Source organism: Calidris pugnax, unplaced genomic scaffold, assembly GCF_001431845.1.
Source record: "Calidris pugnax isolate Ruff unplaced genomic scaffold, ASM143184v1 scaffold450, whole genome shotgun sequence".
Taxonomy (NCBI): domain Eukaryota; kingdom Metazoa; phylum Chordata; class Aves; order Charadriiformes; family Scolopacidae; genus Calidris; species Calidris pugnax.
In genome coordinates, this window is record NW_015094504.1 from 292,666 (window position 1) to 311,994 (window position 19,329).

The 19,329-nt window shown below is 51.6% G+C and overlaps 1 protein-coding gene across 1 annotated transcript in view; it reads right to left on the reverse strand.

Moving 5' to 3' along the window:
• Nucleotides 1-4,356: 4,356 nt before the first annotated feature.
• Nucleotides 4,357-19,329, reverse strand: part of ELP3 (elongator acetyltransferase complex subunit 3) — a 131,453-nt gene continuing 116,480 nt past the window's right edge. The window contains exon 20 of the mRNA XM_014963047.1: nt 4,357-4,795. Coding sequence (XP_014818533.1) covers nt 4,719-4,795 — 77 coding nt within the window. The 3' untranslated portion in view covers nt 4,357-4,718. The remainder of the gene's footprint in view (nt 4,796-19,329) is intronic.

Genomic DNA, 19,329 nt, shown 5'->3' on the forward strand with positions numbered 1-19,329 from the left:
GGCATCATCAGCATCAGCATCTTCCCCCCCTCCCCAAAAAAGTGAGAGCGGGAGAAACTCAACAGGCTAAAATTAACGCAGAAATGAGCATGACTCACATTTTCTTCTTCTTCAAAGTATTTTAAGCTGGTCACCACTGTTTGCCCGTGAAAGGAGAGAGCAGCTCCCATTAACGACTCTCCCCCTTCACGCCTGCTTGCTTCTTTTTCCTTACGGGCTGTGAAGGAGCTGGGTGCAGGCTGGGGAGCTCAGCCCTCGCTGGGGAGCTCTTGTTTGAGAGCATCGGCCTCAAAAACCCCTTCTCCTGAGGGAGGCTGTGATTGCGGAGCAGGAAGGATGCGGCACAAGCACCTGTTCCTCCCTCAGCACCCTTTCGACCCAAAACAAGGCATTTTTGGGTCTTCCCAGCCCCACATTTCATTTTCCCAGGCGTGGGATCAGCTACAGCCCTTGGTCTGTTGGGTTTTACAGGGAAATGGTGTTTTATTGACTTTGTTCATCTTTGTACATGTGGTTTTTCAGGATTTATTTTTTTGTCTTCCATCCAGGAGGCTTCAAGACACTCCTCCACCGACCCCCACCTAAAAGAAGCCGGGTTTGGCCACTGAAGGTAAAACACCCTCTGCATTTATCCCATCCCAAACCTAGGAGGGTTCCTGGCTGCACAAGGCAGACACGTCCCATGGGCTGCGGCGAAGCACAACTGCTCCTGTCTCTCAAAGCCGCTCTCCCCGGCACAATTAATCACAGGATGTGATTAGCTGATTTCCGACATGCCAGCTCTGGAAGAATGATGTACCTGTAACTGAAATGGATGCTGCTCTCAGGGAGGAGGAAAAGAAACCCACCCAAACCCTAAAATAATCACTCAGACTTTCAGATGCTGCAAAAAAGAGGTGCGAGACAACTGGAAAGGTGGAGAGCAGCTCTGGAGAGAGACCTGGGAGTCCTGGTGGACAACAAGTTGCCCTTGTGGCCAAAAAGGCCAATGGCATCCTGGGGGGCATCAAGAAGAGTGTGACCAGCAGGTGAAGGGAGGTCATCCTGCCCCTCTGCTCTGCCCTGGGAAGGCCCCATCTGGAGCACTGGGTCCAGTTCTGGGCTCCCCAGTTCCAGAAGGACAGGGAACTGCTGGAGAGAGTCCAGTGAAGGCTATGAAGATGACCAAGAGACTGGAGCATTTCTGCTGAGGAAAGGCTGAAGAACCTGGGGCTGTTCAGCTGGAGAAGAGCAGACTGAGAGGGGATCTCATTGATGCTGAGCAAGAGCTAAAGGGCGGGTGGCAAGAGGATGGGGCCAGACTCTTCTCAGTGGTGCCCGGGGACAGGACAAGGGGCAACAGGCACCAACTGGGACATGGGAAATTCCATCTCAACATGTCTGAAAGAAGCCGGGTTTGGCCACTGAAGGCAACACACCCAGAGAGGTGGTGGAGTCTCCTTCTCTGGAGACATTCAAACCCCACCTGGACACGTTCCTGTGGGACCTGCTCTGGCAGGGGGTTGGACGAGATGATCTCCAGAGGTCCCTTCCAACCCTGTTTCATTCTGTGATGATGGCTGATGGCTGAATCCTTACCAGACTTGGTTCCCCGTGTACTTCCAACACAAGAAGGCTGATGGCTGAGTCCTTACCAGGCTTGGTTCCCCGTGTACTTCCAACACAAGAAACCCTTCAGAGCAGTGTTAGAGGGAAGTGTGGGTTTTGCTTTTCCCTCCTGGCAGCCACCCCACAGGCAGCAGAGGGCATGGCAGGAAGTGATATCACCCCAACTTACGTCCAGGCAACCACAGACCCCACTAAAACCTGTGGAAAATTCAGAGAGCTGCTAAGACCTCCCTTCCCAGCTCTCCATAGCCCCCCGACACACACCACCGTGTTTTAAACTCAGGTGGACGCACAAAGGGTGAGAGGCCACAGCTTCTTGAGATCTTTCCTCAAACCATCGCATCTCCTGGGGTGTCCCAGCGAGGTTTGATCGTGCCCTGGCAGGGGATGTGGCCACAGAACCAGGTGCCAAGACCACCGACCCCATCCCAAACCCCAGCGGGGCAGGAGATGGGGCCACACACCAGGAATGGACCTTGGAGGAACTCCCTGTCCCCAACAGCTGGGAGAGAAACACAAACCAGCTCTTCATTTGGCTGCCTCTATCTCAGATGTGCAAATCAATACATCCCCCTTGAAGACAAACCCCAGCCTGTGCAGACAAGCCCCGAGTTTTCGCAGAAGCTGAGCCAGAGCAGCATGAAATCACCCCAGAAAGAACACGCAAAACGGAAAGCTAAAATTGCTTTATTTCTTGACAAAGCTGCTACTAAACAACTCAAAACGCATTGGCCTTTAAAAAAAACCAAACCAACCCAAAACGTAGCCGATGTTCCCTAGATTTGCCGTAGGGCCACGCTCCCAGACGCACGGAAACCGTGAGCTTTTCTGGCTGGTACCTGGAAAAAAAAACCCTGGGCTGTCAGAGCCGACAGCGTCAGAGTGATTCACAATTATGTCAGCGGTGCCAGAACAACCAAATTTTGTGGAAAATTTTCAGGATTCCGCCCAGAAATTGCATCTCCCCCCCCATCCACCCATCCCTTTCCATCTCTTCTGCTGTTACGGTGTCAGACCCTTCACACGCCCCATTTACCAGTGTCTTGGAGGATGAGGAAAAAAAAAATTTAAATAAAAATTCAACGAATCAAGAAGCAAGAGCTTCCATCTCCCCGGCTTTAAACCCAACCTCGGGGCAGGAGGCTCAAACACGCTCGGGGTGTAGATACAAACGAGCTGGGCTGTGGTTTTTTCACCCCCCCAGCCCTTAATCCACGGGATGCCAGTGTCTACCTTCACTGATGAGGAACTTTACCACCAGGAATCGTGGTTCTCTCCAGCAAGGACGGGCTTTTTCCACGTGGCCCCTCCTGCGTCAGCCGACGTCAGCGGGGTCCTGGGCACTGACCCCACACATCACCTCACTCCCCCATCGGGAGCAGCAATAGATCAGGGTGGCAGAACAGCATCTACTGCCTGGTGCTGCCACCAGAGCTTTGTCCCCCCCCCAACCCCTCCTCCTCCCAGTCACTCACGTGTGTCCGAGCTCTCCTTATGGGAGAAGTTTCCGGAAGGCTCCCGCCAGAGTCATTTATTAGAGCGACAACCCGAAATGTCAACTCCTCTACAAGCCGCTACGCTGGATTTCAACCCTTTTTTAATTGAAATACTGTAAAAAAAAAAGCAGGGGAGGAGGTCAGAGCCCCGGCTGCTCCCTTCTGAATTTGTGAAGTCAAGCGGGCAGCACCAGCCACGCTGCTTCTGAAACCTCTGAATCATCAATGCCAAAGGACACCCACCTGCCCTGTGTGTCCTGGGCTGTCCTCACCCCACCAAAGGGCTGAGGAGGAGGCGAGGAAGGTGCTGAGGTCTTCACCCAGGGTCCCAGCTCATTCCAGTTGCAAAAAGCAGCTTTCATTCTATCATTCCTGGTAGAATTCCCAGTGCCAGGAAAAAGTAACCATCACACCCACCTCCAAGGAGGACCAAGAGGAGCATCTGAGGAGAACCAGGGCAGTCAAGCCTTACCTCCATACTGGGAGAGATGGGGGCCAGACCCTCTCCAAAGCCCTCTCCTGCCATGGAGGGGGGAAGGGAGAGTTGGGAACAGCCAGGAAGGGTCCCCCACGGGCAGATCGTGCCTGCTGTGATGAGATGACAGCAGTGAGGACAAGGGAGGGACATGGATGTTGTACAGCAGGACCTTGCCAAGGCTGTGACCCTGCTGCCACACAACATCCTCGTGCCCAAATCAATGGGCTAGGGGCTGGAGAAGGGGCAGATCTGGTGCTGGAAACACAGACTAAGCTGGAGGAGAGGCCATGAGGATGGGTAGGGCTTTGGAGGATGTGATATGCCAGAAGCAGCTTGGAGACCAGAAACAGATTTTTCCCAGAGGTGCCCAGCAACCTATCGAGGGGCAACAGGCACAAGTTGAAACATCGTAAACCCCAACCAGATATTAGGAAAAACTTTTTCAACACAAGGGTGGTCAAATATGGGACCAGAGACCTAGATGCTGTGGACTCTCCATCCACATCCATTGAGTACCTCCACCCTTGGAGATATTCAAGCATCACCATCCTGATCTAATCGGACCTGCCTTGAGTGGGGTTTGACTGAAGACCTCAGAGGTCTCATCTAACCTCAGTCATTCCATGGTTGCGTGTCACCATAGAGTCACTTTAAGTTTTAATCTCAATTCCTACCACCAGGAAGGTAGGAATTCCAAACCTCATGGCATCCTACTGTAAAAGGATCAAACAGCACCGCTTGTGATGGAGAGAAAGCAGCCAAGCCCAGCGTAAATAAATGCACACAGAGAAAGAAATAACTCGTGTTGCAGAATAACCCGCGCAATTTCAACACCAAAACATTAAAAGCCCGCTGACAGCATCATAGAAATGGGTGGTTTTAGTTCACCTGCACCTCAGTCCTCTATTGCAACGCCCCAGAGCCCGTCCTGCAGCACCTTCTCCTGGGGCAAAGCTCAGAAATGCTCTCCCCAGAGGAGATGGCCCATTTGCTGCCGTGGGCTCTGGCATCAGCAAGTCCTTGGCACTTGGCAGGCTTTGGTTTGTAGCTTATGGCCATCAGCTTGAGCTTTCCTTCCAGGGTGAGTCTTGTGGTGAGGACCTCCTGGGGCATCAAGTCAGGACCTTCCTGGGGCATCAGTCCAGCCTTTTCACCATGTAAGGCCCTTCCAGCTCGTAACCGATCTTCCTGTAGTAGTTCCTTGTGCCAACACCTGTGAGAAGAACAACAAAAAGGTTTAATTCAGTGGCATGACTTCAGTTGCAGAAGTTACATCCAGGCAGGACAGTCAGTTCCATGGAGGGATGGTGCCACAAGGAGCTTGGCCACTCCAAACAGCCAGCACTGGGCTGCTGTGCTGGAGTGGGGGTGTTTACTCGTTAGCATCTGGACTAATTATGGTGTTTTTAAGCGGGGGGAACACGGAAACATGGCTGTTCTCTCTGCCTTGAGTCACACACCCCATCCTTTGTCCTGAGAAAGGCTGCGAGGGGGAGAGGAAGCGAGAGGGGAACAACGGTGGAAGGAGAGTCAGGAGTTCAGAGCACCCCGGGTCTGACAACACCCGGAGAGAGGGGCTCTCCAGAGGAGGAGGCCCAGCTGCAGGCATCATTACCAGGAACTGAAGGGCTCTAAAACCCCACAAACTCTGTCCAACGGCTCCTAGAAATGAGCTCAGCTCCACTTCAGAGAGACAAGTGGGCTCGGCGGCCGCAATCCAATTTCCTCGTTGAAAAGGAGGCCTCCGAGCGCCTCCGTTCTCCTCCAACAGCCTCTTCTTCCTCTCTTTAATGAGACCCCGCAGGGAAGAGCCCAGCCCCACCGACCCAGCAGCAGGACAGGTCTCCAGCCCAGCAGCCTTCCCCCTCACCTTTATCTAATTACTCACAGATGCAGCCATTAGTCACCGGGGGAGGGAGGGAGGAGGAATGGAGCATCGTGGCATCATCGCTGTCAGCCGCAGCTGGTGGGCAGGGACAGAAGGACAGATAGGACACGGGGCTCTCCATGGAGAAAAAGCAGCCCCTTTTTTTTTCCTCTAATCTCATCCCTCCAGCCAGTTCCTGGAAACTGCAAGATGTTATTGCAAATGGCTCTCCAGGAACCGGCTGCTTCGCCTCTCCTCTCCGACCCGGTGAGGCTGGTAACCCCTTCCTGCCTGCCCAGCTCTCCAGCTATTCCACCCACTGCTGCTTCGACAGATTTGTTTAAAATAGTGGTGATATATTTTCCTGAACGCACATCACAATAGTTACCGAACGGCTCAAGCACCACAGCTCCAGCCAAACATCCTAGAGAAGCATCATTAATTTAAGGTGTGGAAAAGACACCTGAAACCCAGACCTGAGATGTCCTCCTGCCCCTCATTCCAGCTGAAGCTGGGAAGTGCTTGAAAAACCACAACGAACCTCAAATTGGGGAACACCTGAGCAAATACCCAAGAAATTCTTTGCTGTGAGGGTGGTGAGCAAACCCCAAATTGGGGAACACCTGAGCAAACACCTGAGCAAACACCCAAGAAATTCTTTGGTGGGAGGGTGGTGAGAGCCTGGCCCAGGTTGCCCCGAGAAGCTGTGGCTGCCCCATCCCTGGAGGGGTTGAAGGGCAGGTTGGAGGGGGCTTGGAGCAACCTGGTGTGGTGGGAGGTGTCCCTGCCCAGGGCAGGGGGTGGCACTGGGGGGGCTTTAAGGTCCCTTCCAACCCGAACTATCCTGTGATTCTATGAAATTTACTTCCAGGCAGTGGCAAAGCCCTTGTGACATCGCAGCTGAGCACCATCCTCAACTAAAAACACCCAAATTCACTCAGCTTCAGGGTAAACTTGACAGCCAAGGAAAAACCCAAGTCCACTGCACACATGTCCACCCCCCTCTTCCCGATCTCTGCCCAGAAGGGTTGGGATCTCTGACCTATCACCTTTATCAAAATCTTGCTTAAAAAGCATCCTCTGGGTTTGTCAGCAGAGACGCTGGGGTACGACAGAGGGATTTTGGCAGCAGAACAGCAGAGCCACCCCACCCCTGGCGGTTACAAGAATTAGCAAAATCTAAAGCTGAAGAACAACCCTCTTGAAGCTGAAGGACAACTGAGCAATTGAGCTGATGGTGTTACAAACACCTCCATCTGAGTTATTTAACGCTTCTCCTTTTTTTTTTCCTTTTTCCCCTAAAGCCCTCGGGAAACGTGTGGATTTTCCCGAAGGCAGTTCAGGTTGCGTCGGAGCATCGAGTGCCACCTCCATTAATCTCAGAGCTATTAAGTGGCTCTAGTTAAGCGCCAACTCTTCCTCGTTTGAGGGCAAGGGGTTCAAGCCATTAACAAGAAGGATGATGGAGTTGGCCGGCCCCGTGCCCCAGGGGTCCCGCGCTGTGCTGCTGCGCAAAGCATCTCAGCCCCGCTCGGAGAAGTAACAGAATCACAGAATCTTCTAGGTTGGAAGGGACCTCAAAGATCATCTTGTCCAACCGTCAATCTAACTGACAAAAATAGACACCCGCACAACAAACAAGAAGCATCACCATCACTAAACCACACCTCCCAGCACTACATCAACCCGTCTTTTGAACACCGACTTGCACAAAATTACTGTCCTTCCACAGGAAAGTCCTCCATGAGGAGGAGGCAGGAGATGCCTCAAGCTGAGGAGTGAAGATACAGGGTGGTTTCCCTGCTCTAACCTGGGATGCCTCGCTAGCTCCAGCACTGCAGGAATGTTTTCAAGGCAAGAGGCTTTGGAGGGGGAAAAGCTCTCACCAAGACAAGCCAAGAAGCAGCAGTTGGGTTTGTTCCAGAATCATGGAAGCCAAGTGTCCGGGACTATTGTCCCCTGGACCACCAGCCCACGCCTCTACACTGTATGTGACTGGGGAAGGTGACTTCAGACTAGATTTTTGGTATCCTGGACTGGATGTCCCCACCTCACACTTGGTTTGAAATTGGCCAAAGAGCCCTTCAGAGGGTGGACTGTGTTTGATCTGCATCTGGAGCAGAGCTCATGGTTTAGTTTTCTCTGAAAGGAACTGTGCTGAAATACACCAAAACCTCCCCATGAGCCAAACCAGTGAGGATGAGGATGGGATTCAGGGCTACAAACATGATGAGGGGCCTGGAACATCTCTTATGAGGAAAGGCTGAGGGACTTGGGTCTTTTTAGTCTGGAGAAGAGAAGGCTGAGGTGGGATCTGATCAACACCTAGAAATACCTCAAGGGTGGGCGTCAGGAGGATGGGGCCAGGCTTTTCTCAGTGGTGCCCAGTGACAGGACAAGAGGAAATGGGCACAAACTTGAACACAAGAAGTTCCATCTCAACATGAGGAGGAACTTCTTTGCTGTGAGGGTGGCAGAGCCCTGGCAGAGGCTGCCCAGGGAGGTGGTGGAGTCTCCTTCTCTGGAGACATTCAAACCCCACCTGGACACGTTCCTGTGGGACCTGCTCTGGGTGGACCTGCTCTGGCAGGGGGTTGGAGGAGATGATCTCCAGAGGTCCCTTCCAACCCCATATCATTCTGTGATGCTGTGGGATTCGCTTTAGCTGCTCTGAACCCAAAGGCTCACAAACCCAGCCTACAATATTCACTCGGATACCGTTAATACAAAGTTATTTCCTTGCAGTCAGAGTGTATCAGGGAAATCACCACCGGAACGGAGGAGGGGTGTTTTGAGACCAGCATGGGACGACTGGAAGAGAAAGGGGGTGTTGAAGCATGGAATTGAAAGCAGGCTGCCAGCCAGAAACCATCCGCAGCCTTCCTCGTCCCCGAGAGAAGAGCAACACAGTGGGCACTGCTAAATAGAATAAAGGATCCGTGGGACACTAATAACTGCCTGCAAGTCATGCAGAAGGAATTCAGCTTCACAGACCTCTCCGTTGTGAAATTATCACAACTTTGGATGAACGCAAAGTCCAAAAAAAAGCGAAGTTGCAGGACGACGACACTGGTTTCTGATGGCAAGGAGAGCACGAACACACAGTCCTGAGAAAATCAGAGCTCCAGTTATCAAACCAACGTGCCATTTCCTCTGCTCACAAGTCATTCTAGTCACTGGTGATGCCCTGCCTGCACCGAATACTCATCCATCGAGCACACCTGGAAGGAAGGTCTCCAGGACACAAGTTCTCTTCCCAAATCTCTGCTGCTCTAATTGATGGCAAACGTTCTGCCGAGCTGGTGGGACCAGTTCAGGCAGCCTCTTCCCACTGCTCCAGGTCGCACCCACGCCTTCCAGTGACAAGAAAACCCAAGAAATAGCACAAAAGAAACATCACGCAGGAGGGGCACAGTAAGCCCAAAAGCTGCCCCGAGGAGATCTCCGGCTTTCAGAGCTGGAACTGGCTGCATTTCTCATTCTGGGTCTTTAAAACAAGGTCTTAAATTTTAAATATTCCGTATCAAACCAGGCAGGGGAGCTCAGCTGGAACTCAGAGGAGCAGATTTCAACCAGCCCCTTCCAGCCTGACCGCCAGCGATGTGGCTGGAGGACAGGAGCTCTGATCACCCCTGTCTGGATGGAAACCCGTGGCCAGGGGCCAGCTGGGGCTTTTTGGAAGCGTCCCTCCCCGCAATCTTCAAATGACACATCCTCTGGCGACGGCTGCTGGTTCATTTAAATGCCTTTTGTTCTCCTCTTTTGGAAGCAGGCGAATAACGGCGAAGCCTACCGATAAAAGCCCAAAAGATAAAACCTCAAGTTTTCACCGTAACGCTTAGACCTCAAAATCGGTTAAATAAATTTTAAAAGCCTGCCTGTAGCTGGGAGCAGAGAAAGGTGACCACAGCATTGGGGTTAGATGGCCCAGAAGGATGGGCAGTGGGCACGGGACGGCTACCCTGAGGCCAGCAGACATGAGATGTCCCTGCTCACGTGCAGCATTCCCTGCTCATCACCATCCCCGTGCAGAGCCCACAAATACCCCCTTCTGACCCAGCCCTGCCGCACAGACGTATCGCCACGCCGCACCCGAGCACGAGGATCCTCCAAGGTTCCTTCGGTTAAATAAATTTTAAAAGCCTGCCTGTAGCTGGGAGCAGAGAAAGGTGACCACAGCATTGGGGTTAGATGGCCCAGAAGGATGGGCAGTGGGCACGGGACGGCTACCCTGAGGCCAGCAGACATGAGATGTCCCTGCTCACGTGCAGCATTCCCTGCTCATCACCATCCCCGTGCAGAGCCCACAAATACCCCCTTCTGACCCAGCCCTGCCGCACAGACGTATCGCCACGCCGCACCCGAGCACGAGGATCCTCCAAGGTTCCTTCACCACGGCTCGCTGGTCACAGAACTAAGTGAAAATGAGATTGTTTTCAGGATCATTAAAGTGCTACTAATAGTTCATAAAATTTCCATAGCGGAGACCTACCGAGGCACACCAGGGACTGAAACCTTTCCCGAAGCCATGCAGTCGAGGCGTATCCTTGTCTCACAGCTTCCTTTCCCCCCCTCAAAAATGTTCCTCAGAAGAGAAACGGGGCCCTGCCTGCCAGGCTGCCAACCCAAGTCAGCTGAACCTCCCAAATTGCCTCCATCCATTAACGTGCCGGCTGAAATTCTGGTGATAGAGAAGCCTTTTCCAGGGTTTTTTGGGATTAACGACCTGGCTGGGTGCTTTGCCTCGGGAAGGGAGAGCCCCGGGATCACTGCGGGGACACCCAGAGGGTCTGGAGGATCTCTGGTGGGTGGGATTGTCCTTCAAGGGTGCTGGGAAAAGGATTTGTGGTTAACGCAGGCAACGGGTAAAGGGTGATGCCACATTTGCCAAAGCGCTATGGATTTCACCCAGAATGAGCAGTGAGTTTCACATCAGCCATGGGGATTTGGGATGGACACGGCTGCTTCTCTTGGGATCAGAAAGGACATCACGCCCCCATGACCACCAGTGCTGCTGCTGGCACAGCCATGCTCTACGAGGGGAACACTCTGCCAGGGCTGGAATATCATTTTTGTGGTTTCAAGAAGGAACAGAGAAGGTGACATAAAGGACTTCCAGAGACACCAGTAAAACACAGCAATGGCACAGGGCTGGGCAGGAGGCCTGGAAGCCGCTGCTGCCACGGGACAGACCATAAACATCTGCATTTTCAACCCAACTGAAAAAGCCAAGAAAGAAACCAAGAGCTCTGAGAGAATCCCCTCAGCTCCCAAGCGTGTCTCCCATGACCAGGCCGGGGCTGCCAAAGCATCAGGAGGATTCAGGGATCACACATTTCACATTTTACAGTCTCTTAGGGCTCGGGGTCGGGTGACTTGGAGCCTGACGTCAGCAGTGAGCGCGCAAACACAACCCTCTTTATACCCTTCTTGGTGGAGACTCAGGCTATGAAAAGAGAAGTTTTAGCTTCCTCTTCGTACTCATAGAATCATTCAGGTTGGAAAAGACCCTCTTGGTGGAGACCCAGGCTATGAAAAGAGAAGTTTTAGGTTCCTCTTCGTACTCATAGAATCATAGAATCATTCAGGTTGGAAAATATCCCTGAGATCATCGAGTCCAACTATCAACCCCACGCTACAAAGTCCTCCCCTCCACCATATCCCCCAAAACCACATCGAAACAACTCTTAAACAATTCAGGGATGGAAACTCAACCACCTCCCTGGGCAGCCTCTTCCAGTGCCTGACCACTCCTTGCTTTGACCTCCACCAGGTCCGAGAAGACACTTCTCCAGCTGTCAAACCAACGCCTTGTGACATCCACCGTTATCCCAACCCCAGTGCTCCGTGCGGGACGTCAACGCAAAGCCGACGCTCGGCAGCCACTTGGGCAAGTGGCCAAGAGTGGGCTCCGGAGTGAGCCCTTGCTCTTCAAGATGACCTGCTGAGATGATGAGGAAGGGTCAAAACTTGGGTTTAGAATCCATGAGGGTGGTGGGAAAATAAGAAAACGAGGGAAGGTCTTCTTGTCCATCATGTGCTGGACGCTGACCGAAAACCCGCATTTCCGAACTGATGGAGGAGTTAAGAACTCACCAAGGACCCATCCACCACGTCTGTGGCATTCACACTTCTCCCAAGGCTGGATTTTATCTCCAGGGAAAACAGGAGGCCATTTGATGAGTCACTGCCAACCCACCGCAGAGAAGGGGAACAATGGGGAAAAAGGCAAAGGATTTGAGATAACCAAAAAGCCTTATCAGCACCCAGGAAAAGGGAAAAAACCCAGCATTCTCAACGCTGCTGAGACAACCTGGGCACGTCAGAGCAACCAGGAAAAAGTTATTAACTTAAAAGTTATTAATTTAAGGAAGGAAGGAACAATCCTTACATCAATCCCTGTGGCAAAGATTTTTTTTTGTTAAATTAAATTATTATTTTTTAAAAGATTAGATAATTTGCAACTCATTTCCCCAAAGTTTCTAAAGATACTGGGAGATAAAAAAATCCTATGGAAATGAGAAGTAGGGGCTTTTGGAAATGTTACCCAGTATCTTGCAAACACAACACTCTCAATTTTCAAGTTAGCACAGAGAAACCCAAACGCACTCATTTTTCTTTTAAAACAACAGATTCTACTGAGAATTACCGAGAACTACTAATACTTTGGCAGTTGTCAGAAAACATAATCCAGGCAACATGAACGGAAAATAGGAATACGAGATTTTACAAATATTTTTTTAAAAAGATGATTAAAAATACTGTAATTTCACTGAATCTGCTTTAAAAAAGGAGCTCCGGAAAGTCTTTTTGAATTTTTTTTGCACCCACTGCACACAGCAGCGCCGGGGGCTGGAACATTTTCCCCACAGAAGGACTCTCCCCGTGTGTTTCAATGGTCTCTGGAGGGACAAAAACCCAGGGACTGGGCAAATTTGGTGTTTCATGACCTCCAGCTGCTGCAGCAACCACGGAGAGGTAATTAGCATCGCCGTTAGGGTTGTGATTTAGACATATCTTTATGTACTTACACGACTGTTAATATCACTGCGCGTGAAGCATTTCATAATCCTTTCTCCAGCAAGGGCTCAATGATTAAAACAGAATTAAAGCCCCCAGCCCGGGTTTAGCCCGGGTGGGGCTGTTTGTTGGACCTGGGAGAGAAATCTGTGCCTGAAAACCTCTATTTTTATTTTTTTTTCCCCTCCCCTGTCAAACCCAAGTCGTGCTTTCCTCCCGCCCGCGTCGCTTCCCCGAGAATTTTAAATTACTATTTTCACAACACCTCTGTCTAGCAGGGGAGGTGCTGTCATCGCCACGTCCCAGAAGAAGAGCCAAGATCCCAGGCAGGCGGGTAATTTGTCTCAAATCACAAAGCAAGTCTGCCATAAGGAAAAAAAAAACCAACAAAAAAACCCACCCAACCCAAAGCCAGGGAGTTTTGAAGGCTGTGTCTCCCTCCATCAGCTCACCCACCGACTCACTTGGCTGCTACGAAACCCTGATGGCCTTTCAGACTCCAGATTGGATTATTTCTGAAGCTGTGACCTACAAGCAGAAAGCCCTGAGTATCCCTAGCATCCTCCTCCCCCCCCACAGCCTCCCACACAAATCCAATCCCTGCTCTGTTTAAATCCACTCTGGATTTGATGCAAACGCAAAGAGATGGAGCTGACCTTTCTGATGGAGCTGACCCTTCCTCCGACTCGTGGCCAGCTCTTGGGCCTGATAAATAAAAATAGAGGACGAAATCACCCTACGTAAACAGCATGAGAGACCTCTACACGCTCCAGATTTAATTTAATCTAGCTCACTTTAAATCCAGAATGGCTTGGCATGGCCTGGGACCTGGCCAATTTGAAAAATTCCTTTCCTTCCTCTCCTGCGTCTCCCACACGAAAGGTGGCACCCCCTCATTTACCTCCAGTCCTCTAATTTAGCTAACGAGGTGCCCACGTGTGCTCCCAGCTCAGCCTGGGGTCCCCCTGTCCCTCCACAATCACTTCAGAGGAACCCCCTCAACTCTAAAGGTTAACACGAGCTGTGAGGAATCCTCCCATTAACGGAGCAGGGACACCAACTCACCAGCCATTTCAAGGTGAAAGAGGGACGTTTGGGGACACCAGATTTGGGGGCCAGTTCTCCTGATTTCCCGGGGTAGGTTTGTCCAACACCAAAGAACCAAATTGAATTTAATGGGGATTTTCCGGAGTGACACCGCAGGGTGAGAGCCTGGAGTGCCTGAGTACTCTGGGGGGTACAGAGCCACCAGCCCTGCTCTGGAAAGGTATTTTGGTTATAAAGTGCCTTATACAGAACAATTTAGTGAACTCTTATGAAGTTTGATTGAAAGAAAGCAGAAAGAAGTGTTTTTCCTCCTGTCCTGTCACGCTGCAGAAAGCGTGTAAGGGGAAGATGCAGAGGTAAGAAGGAAAACCACAGCAAAGGCTTTTTCATATTAACAAAGGGATAACAAAACAAGCAAGGATTTTCTGTTTTGTTCTTAAGGCTAAATCTCAAAACTGAGACTGTCACTGATAACTTTAAAAAACCACAATATAACTAAATGAATGGTGGAATTAAAGAACTGATTTCCCACTTTTGGGGGTGCCTCTCAGCACACGAGAGATGCCCTGGCTAGAGCAGATTTTTACTCTGAAAGTCTGCAGGTAAGACCTGTCCTAGAGCTTCCAGATGGTGAAATCACATCTCATTGATCTCTTTATCACAGAAGCCACATTTCATTAATGACCAGGCAGGCCTGCCCGAACCCAGCTGCACGGAAAGCATCCCCTTCTCAGGAGAGCCAAAGCTACCGCGCCAAGATGAAGCCAGAGCTGACAGATCTCCTGACTCCAAACAACAGCCAAATTAAATATTTAAGAGCTGAATACCATAACTTCTCTTACACTTTAACAAAGCGCTGCCGTCAGTGTGGCCACCGGGCATGGAGAGAGACAGGGACAGGGAAATGTGTCTGCGGCTTAAGCCCAAATTTGTCAAGCAAAGAAGCATTTGTGAGGTTTGAGATTCACGGGCTGCGCAACGTCTTGAAGCTTCTTCCAGCTGAAAAATCCAACCCAGCTGGTCTGGAATTACTGAGGGGCTGGGGATTTGGGATGAGTCACCAAGCATGTGAGGCATTCCATCCATCTTCCTTCCTACGAGATGTTAAACACCAATGAAGAAAAACCACAGCAATCTGGAGAGGGAGCCTGTCGGTCATTAAATCAGCACCTACCATTCACCTACTTCATCAGAGAACCATGGAGTGGTTTGGGTGGGAAGGGACCTTCACAGGCCAATTAGTCCAACCACCTGCCATGGGCAGGGACATCTCCAACCAGATCAGGTTGCTCAAAGCCCCGTCCAACATGACCTAGGATGTTTCCAGGGATGGAGCATCCACCACCAGGATGTTTCCAGGGATGGAGCGTCCACCACCTCTCTGGGCAACCTGGGCCAGGGTCTCACCACCTTCAGCATAAAAATACAGCACATGGCTTCAGGAATTGCTTTCAGTCCCTGTCCACTGCAGGAAGGTAGGGGTCAATACCAGGTTCTTCCTCTAAACTTCCCCTCCTACTCTACAGATCAAGAAAGAGATCGTTAGTGTTACAAATACAATGTCTCTGTACCAAAGAACAACCTCAAGGTTCCTGTAGATCTGCAGTTTCATAGTGCAGATTGCTGTGTCAGATCTCAATGACTCCTGGTGAATAAAAGTAATTTGAGAAACGAGCAGGAGGACCCCAAATGCATTGGAGGAATCACTACAATGTGCTCCTGCAAGCCACAGGCACACTCAGCGCTTTGGGTGGCTCCACCTGAAGCTTATTACCACATGTATTTTTAATAAAAAGCATCAAAACGCTTAAAAAAATAGTGTTAGTGGTTATAAAGAAGTAAGAATGCCCAGGAAGGGAGAAATCCTTTACGATCTCTTCTTGGTTTTGGACCCATTTGCTTTACTGTCCCTCTTGCAAGTTGCTGGTAGGGCTCTTAGAAGTTTGTGTGTTCACCTGGACCCAGCAGCGAGTGGGGAGGGTCACTCCAACACCAACCACATTTGCATCTCCGCAGCGCAAGGAGGCCCTGAAAAGGCTCTGGCGTGGCAAATAAGTAATTAATACAGTTAATAGAAGTTAAAACTAGCTCGCCTCTCGCTTCCCAGTTTTGCAGACACAGACTTCTGCCCAAAGCCCAGGGAGATGGGTGGTTAACGAGGACCCTGCACACCACGGGCTGTTTTTCTCCAGCTCTTCCCCAGCTCCTCGACTTCTCTGACGAGCCGGCTAACGAAGCGAGCCGGTGATGCCTGACACCCCCCTCTCCACGCCGACCATTGAGAACTCCATCCTGCCTCCCCCAACAACCACCACCTTCAGCCCCGGCGCACTCGGGCGTGAGACATCCCTGGCCCGAGTCCATGTTAATTTTCTACTTGACAGAACACAAATAGAAACCTGGTCTGGGGGAAAAAAAAAACCCATCGTCTTGCTGCATAGTAATTAGCTCCATGGCAGGGAACAGCAGCGGTGCCCAGACCTCCCCACCGCCGCGACGAGGGATGCTACGTCACCGGGACGGAGCCAGGCGACGGTGACATCGGGGGGGGACATTAAACCAAGGGCTTCAGAAGATGAGGCGGTGCTGGAAGGGGGGCAGGTGCCATTCCAGACACCTCGCCGAGTCTCGGGAGAAAATTCCTGGTGAGGCTGGTTTAAAGGCCACCAGAGATGGGTGACAGAACGTGGGGACGGGTGACAAAACGCCAGCACTGTGAAGGAGAAAGGAAAGGCTGCTTATTGATGGACCTCGCTGCGCTGGGTTTGAGCAGGGCAAGCACCTGCCATAGGGGAATTCAATCTCGTCCCCCCCACCCACCCCAACCCCCCCCCGAACAAGCATCTTCTGTGCAGAGATAAGGAGACAATCCTGTTGGCACAAGCCAAGTTTGCCTGCTTTCCCCACGCCGGCAGAAACAGATAACGCTGACAGACATCACAGCAGATACCGCAGCCCAAAAAAGCTCTTCCGTGCAGGAGCCGTTGTATTTACAGAGTGTTTGCTTCTAGTGTTTGAAAAAGCAATCTGCAGCCTGGCGGCGTAGAAATATTCCTGGTCCTTGCCCTTGGAGTAGCCAGCAGCCTCACCCACCGCAGCCCCTCGGAGTCACGTCACCTTCCTCATGATGACCAGAAGACACCAACCCTTCAAGGATGGCAGGGCAGGATGAAGGAGCTGCCACTCTCCTCGATTTAGGCTGGGCAGAGAGGGAGAGAGACAGGGATGGAAACCTCCTTGTTCCTCTGCTATCAGCAAAGGGTAGAATCATAAAATGATTAGAGTTGGAAGGGACCTTAGAGATCATCCAGTTCCAACCCCCCTGCCCTGGGCAGGGACACCTCCCACCACACCAGGTTGCTCCAAGCCCCATCCAACCTGCCCTTGAACCCCTCCAGAGATGGGGCAGCCACAGCTTCTCTGGCCAACCTGGGCCAGGCTCTCACCAGAATGTCTTTCTGGTATCTCATCTAAATCTCCCCTTTTCCAATTTAAAACCATTACCCCTTGTCCTGTCACCGCACTCCCTGACAGAGTCCCTCCCCAGCTCTCCTGTAGCTCCCTTCAGATATTGGAAGGGGCTCTAAGGTCTCCCTGGAGCCTTCTCTTCTCCAGGCTGAACAACCCCAGCTCTCTCAGCCTGTCCTCATAGCAGAGATGCTCCATCCCTCTGATCATCTTCACGGCCCTTCACTGGACCTGTTCCAACAGGTCCACGTCCCTCCTGTGTTGAGGACTCCAAAGCTGGACACAGTAGCCCCATCCTAAGTTCACACGAGAGATTTGGGTGACGGAGGTAAAATAAATAAGCCACGTGCTGTGAAATGCCACTGGTATTGAACCCACCAACCTCTGCCGTGTCCACAGAAAGTGGAGGCAGCTCCCTGTGCTCTTCAGGTACCACAGTGCAAAGTTTAGAGGAAAGTAGATTTCACACACTAAAGATGTGTGAAGGGCACAGAGAGGTGGACAGCACAACTAGGGTTTGGAGAGGGTAACATTGAAAATCCACGTATAAAGCCAGCACTATCCCTGAGACAGGAGGGAGACAGATCCTTTTAAAAAAACCAAAACAACCCAGCAAGAACAGCAACGCGTAGTCAAAGCAAGGCATTCTGGTGCCAGGACAGGATGTCAGTTTGGCACAAGCCCAGCTCTTCTCACAAAGAGGAGCAGGAGATTAAGGACTTGGCAAGGAGGAAGCAGAGCAAACAGCCTGGAGCGTTCCTGGAGCCAGGAGAGGGGCAGCGTAAAGCTCTGACGTAGGGATGTCTCGCTGAGCCGGTGTCGGCACGGGCTGGTCAGAGCCGCTCAGGTATCGGCCAGTTGTGCCCCAGGTCTTCAAGGTAGAGGTTTGAAGGCCACAAAGCCCAGCCAGAAGGACAGTGGCACCTCCTCTGGTTCAGCTCTGGGCTGTGACGCTTTCCTCCCTCCTCGGGCTTTGGCCAGTGATGGGGGTGGGCACTTCCAGGGGCAGTAAGTCTTGAAGAGCAACGATGAATTTGGTGGACAACAAGTTGCCCTTGAGCCAGCAATGTGCCCTTGTGGCCAAGAAGGCCAATGGTCTCCTGGGGGGGCAATACAAAGAGTGTGGCCAGCAGGTGGAGGGAGGTCATCCTGCCCCTCTGCTCTGCCCTGGGGAGGCCCCATCTGGAGCACTGGGACCAGTTCTGGGCTCCCCAGTTCCAGAAGGACAGGGAACTGCTGGAGAGAGTCCAGTGGAGGCTATGAAGATGATCAAGAGACTGGAGCATCTCTGCTGAGGAAAGGCTGAGGAACCTGGGGCTGTTCAGCTGGAGAAGAGCAGACTGAGAGGGGACCTCATCGATGCTGAACAATAGCTAAAGGGCGAGTGGCAAGAGGATGGGGCCAGACTCTTCTCAGTGGTGCCCGGGGACAGGACAAGAAGCAATGGGCACAAACTGGGACATGGGAAATTCCATCTCAACAGGAGGAGGAACTTCTTTCCTGTGAGGGTGGCAGAGTCCTGGAAGAGGCTGCCCAGAGAGGTGGTGGAGTCTCCTTCTCTGGAGACATTCAAACCCCACCTGGACACGTTCCTGTGGGACCTGCTCTGGGGGGACCTGCTCTGGCAGGGGGTTGGAGGAGATGATCTCCAGAGGTCCCTTCCAACCCCAACCATTCTGTGAACACGCGTGTGCTGCTGCCTTCACTCACTCACACCCCTCTGTCTCCGCAGACCTGCCGACTACAGCCTCTCTCCACATTTCCTAGATTGCTGTAACAGATGACACACGCATTAAAAGAACAGAAATATTTGGGATGGGAACTTGCCCAAACCTGCAGCTGCTGACACATTATTTAAGTTCACAAAGATTATTTCAGAAGCATTTCTGCCACCTGTTTCTCAGTCCCATGCGTAACTACAGCACTGTAAAAGAGAGAGCGATCAGTCTTGTAATTCCATTGCTGAGGTGCTTCAAGCAATCGTGAAGCACTGACTTCAAATTCTCCTGTCATTGTCATTGCCAAAGATACCAGAAAGAAATTCTTTCCTGTGAGGGTGGTGAGAGCCCTTGGTTGCCCCGAGAAGCTGTGGCTGCCCCATCCCTGGAGGGGTTCAAGGGCAGGTTGGAGGGGGCTTGGAGCAACCTGGTGTGGTGGGAGGTGTCCCTGCCCAGGGCAGGGGGGTTGGAACTGGGTGATCTTTAAGGTCCCTTCCAACTCTAACCATTCTATGATTCTATGAAGGTAACCACCAAAATCTGAAGGTGACATCAGAACAATTAATTTGCTCCTTAGAGGAAACACCAAGGACCCACAACGTATGAATTTGTTTGAGCACATCCAGC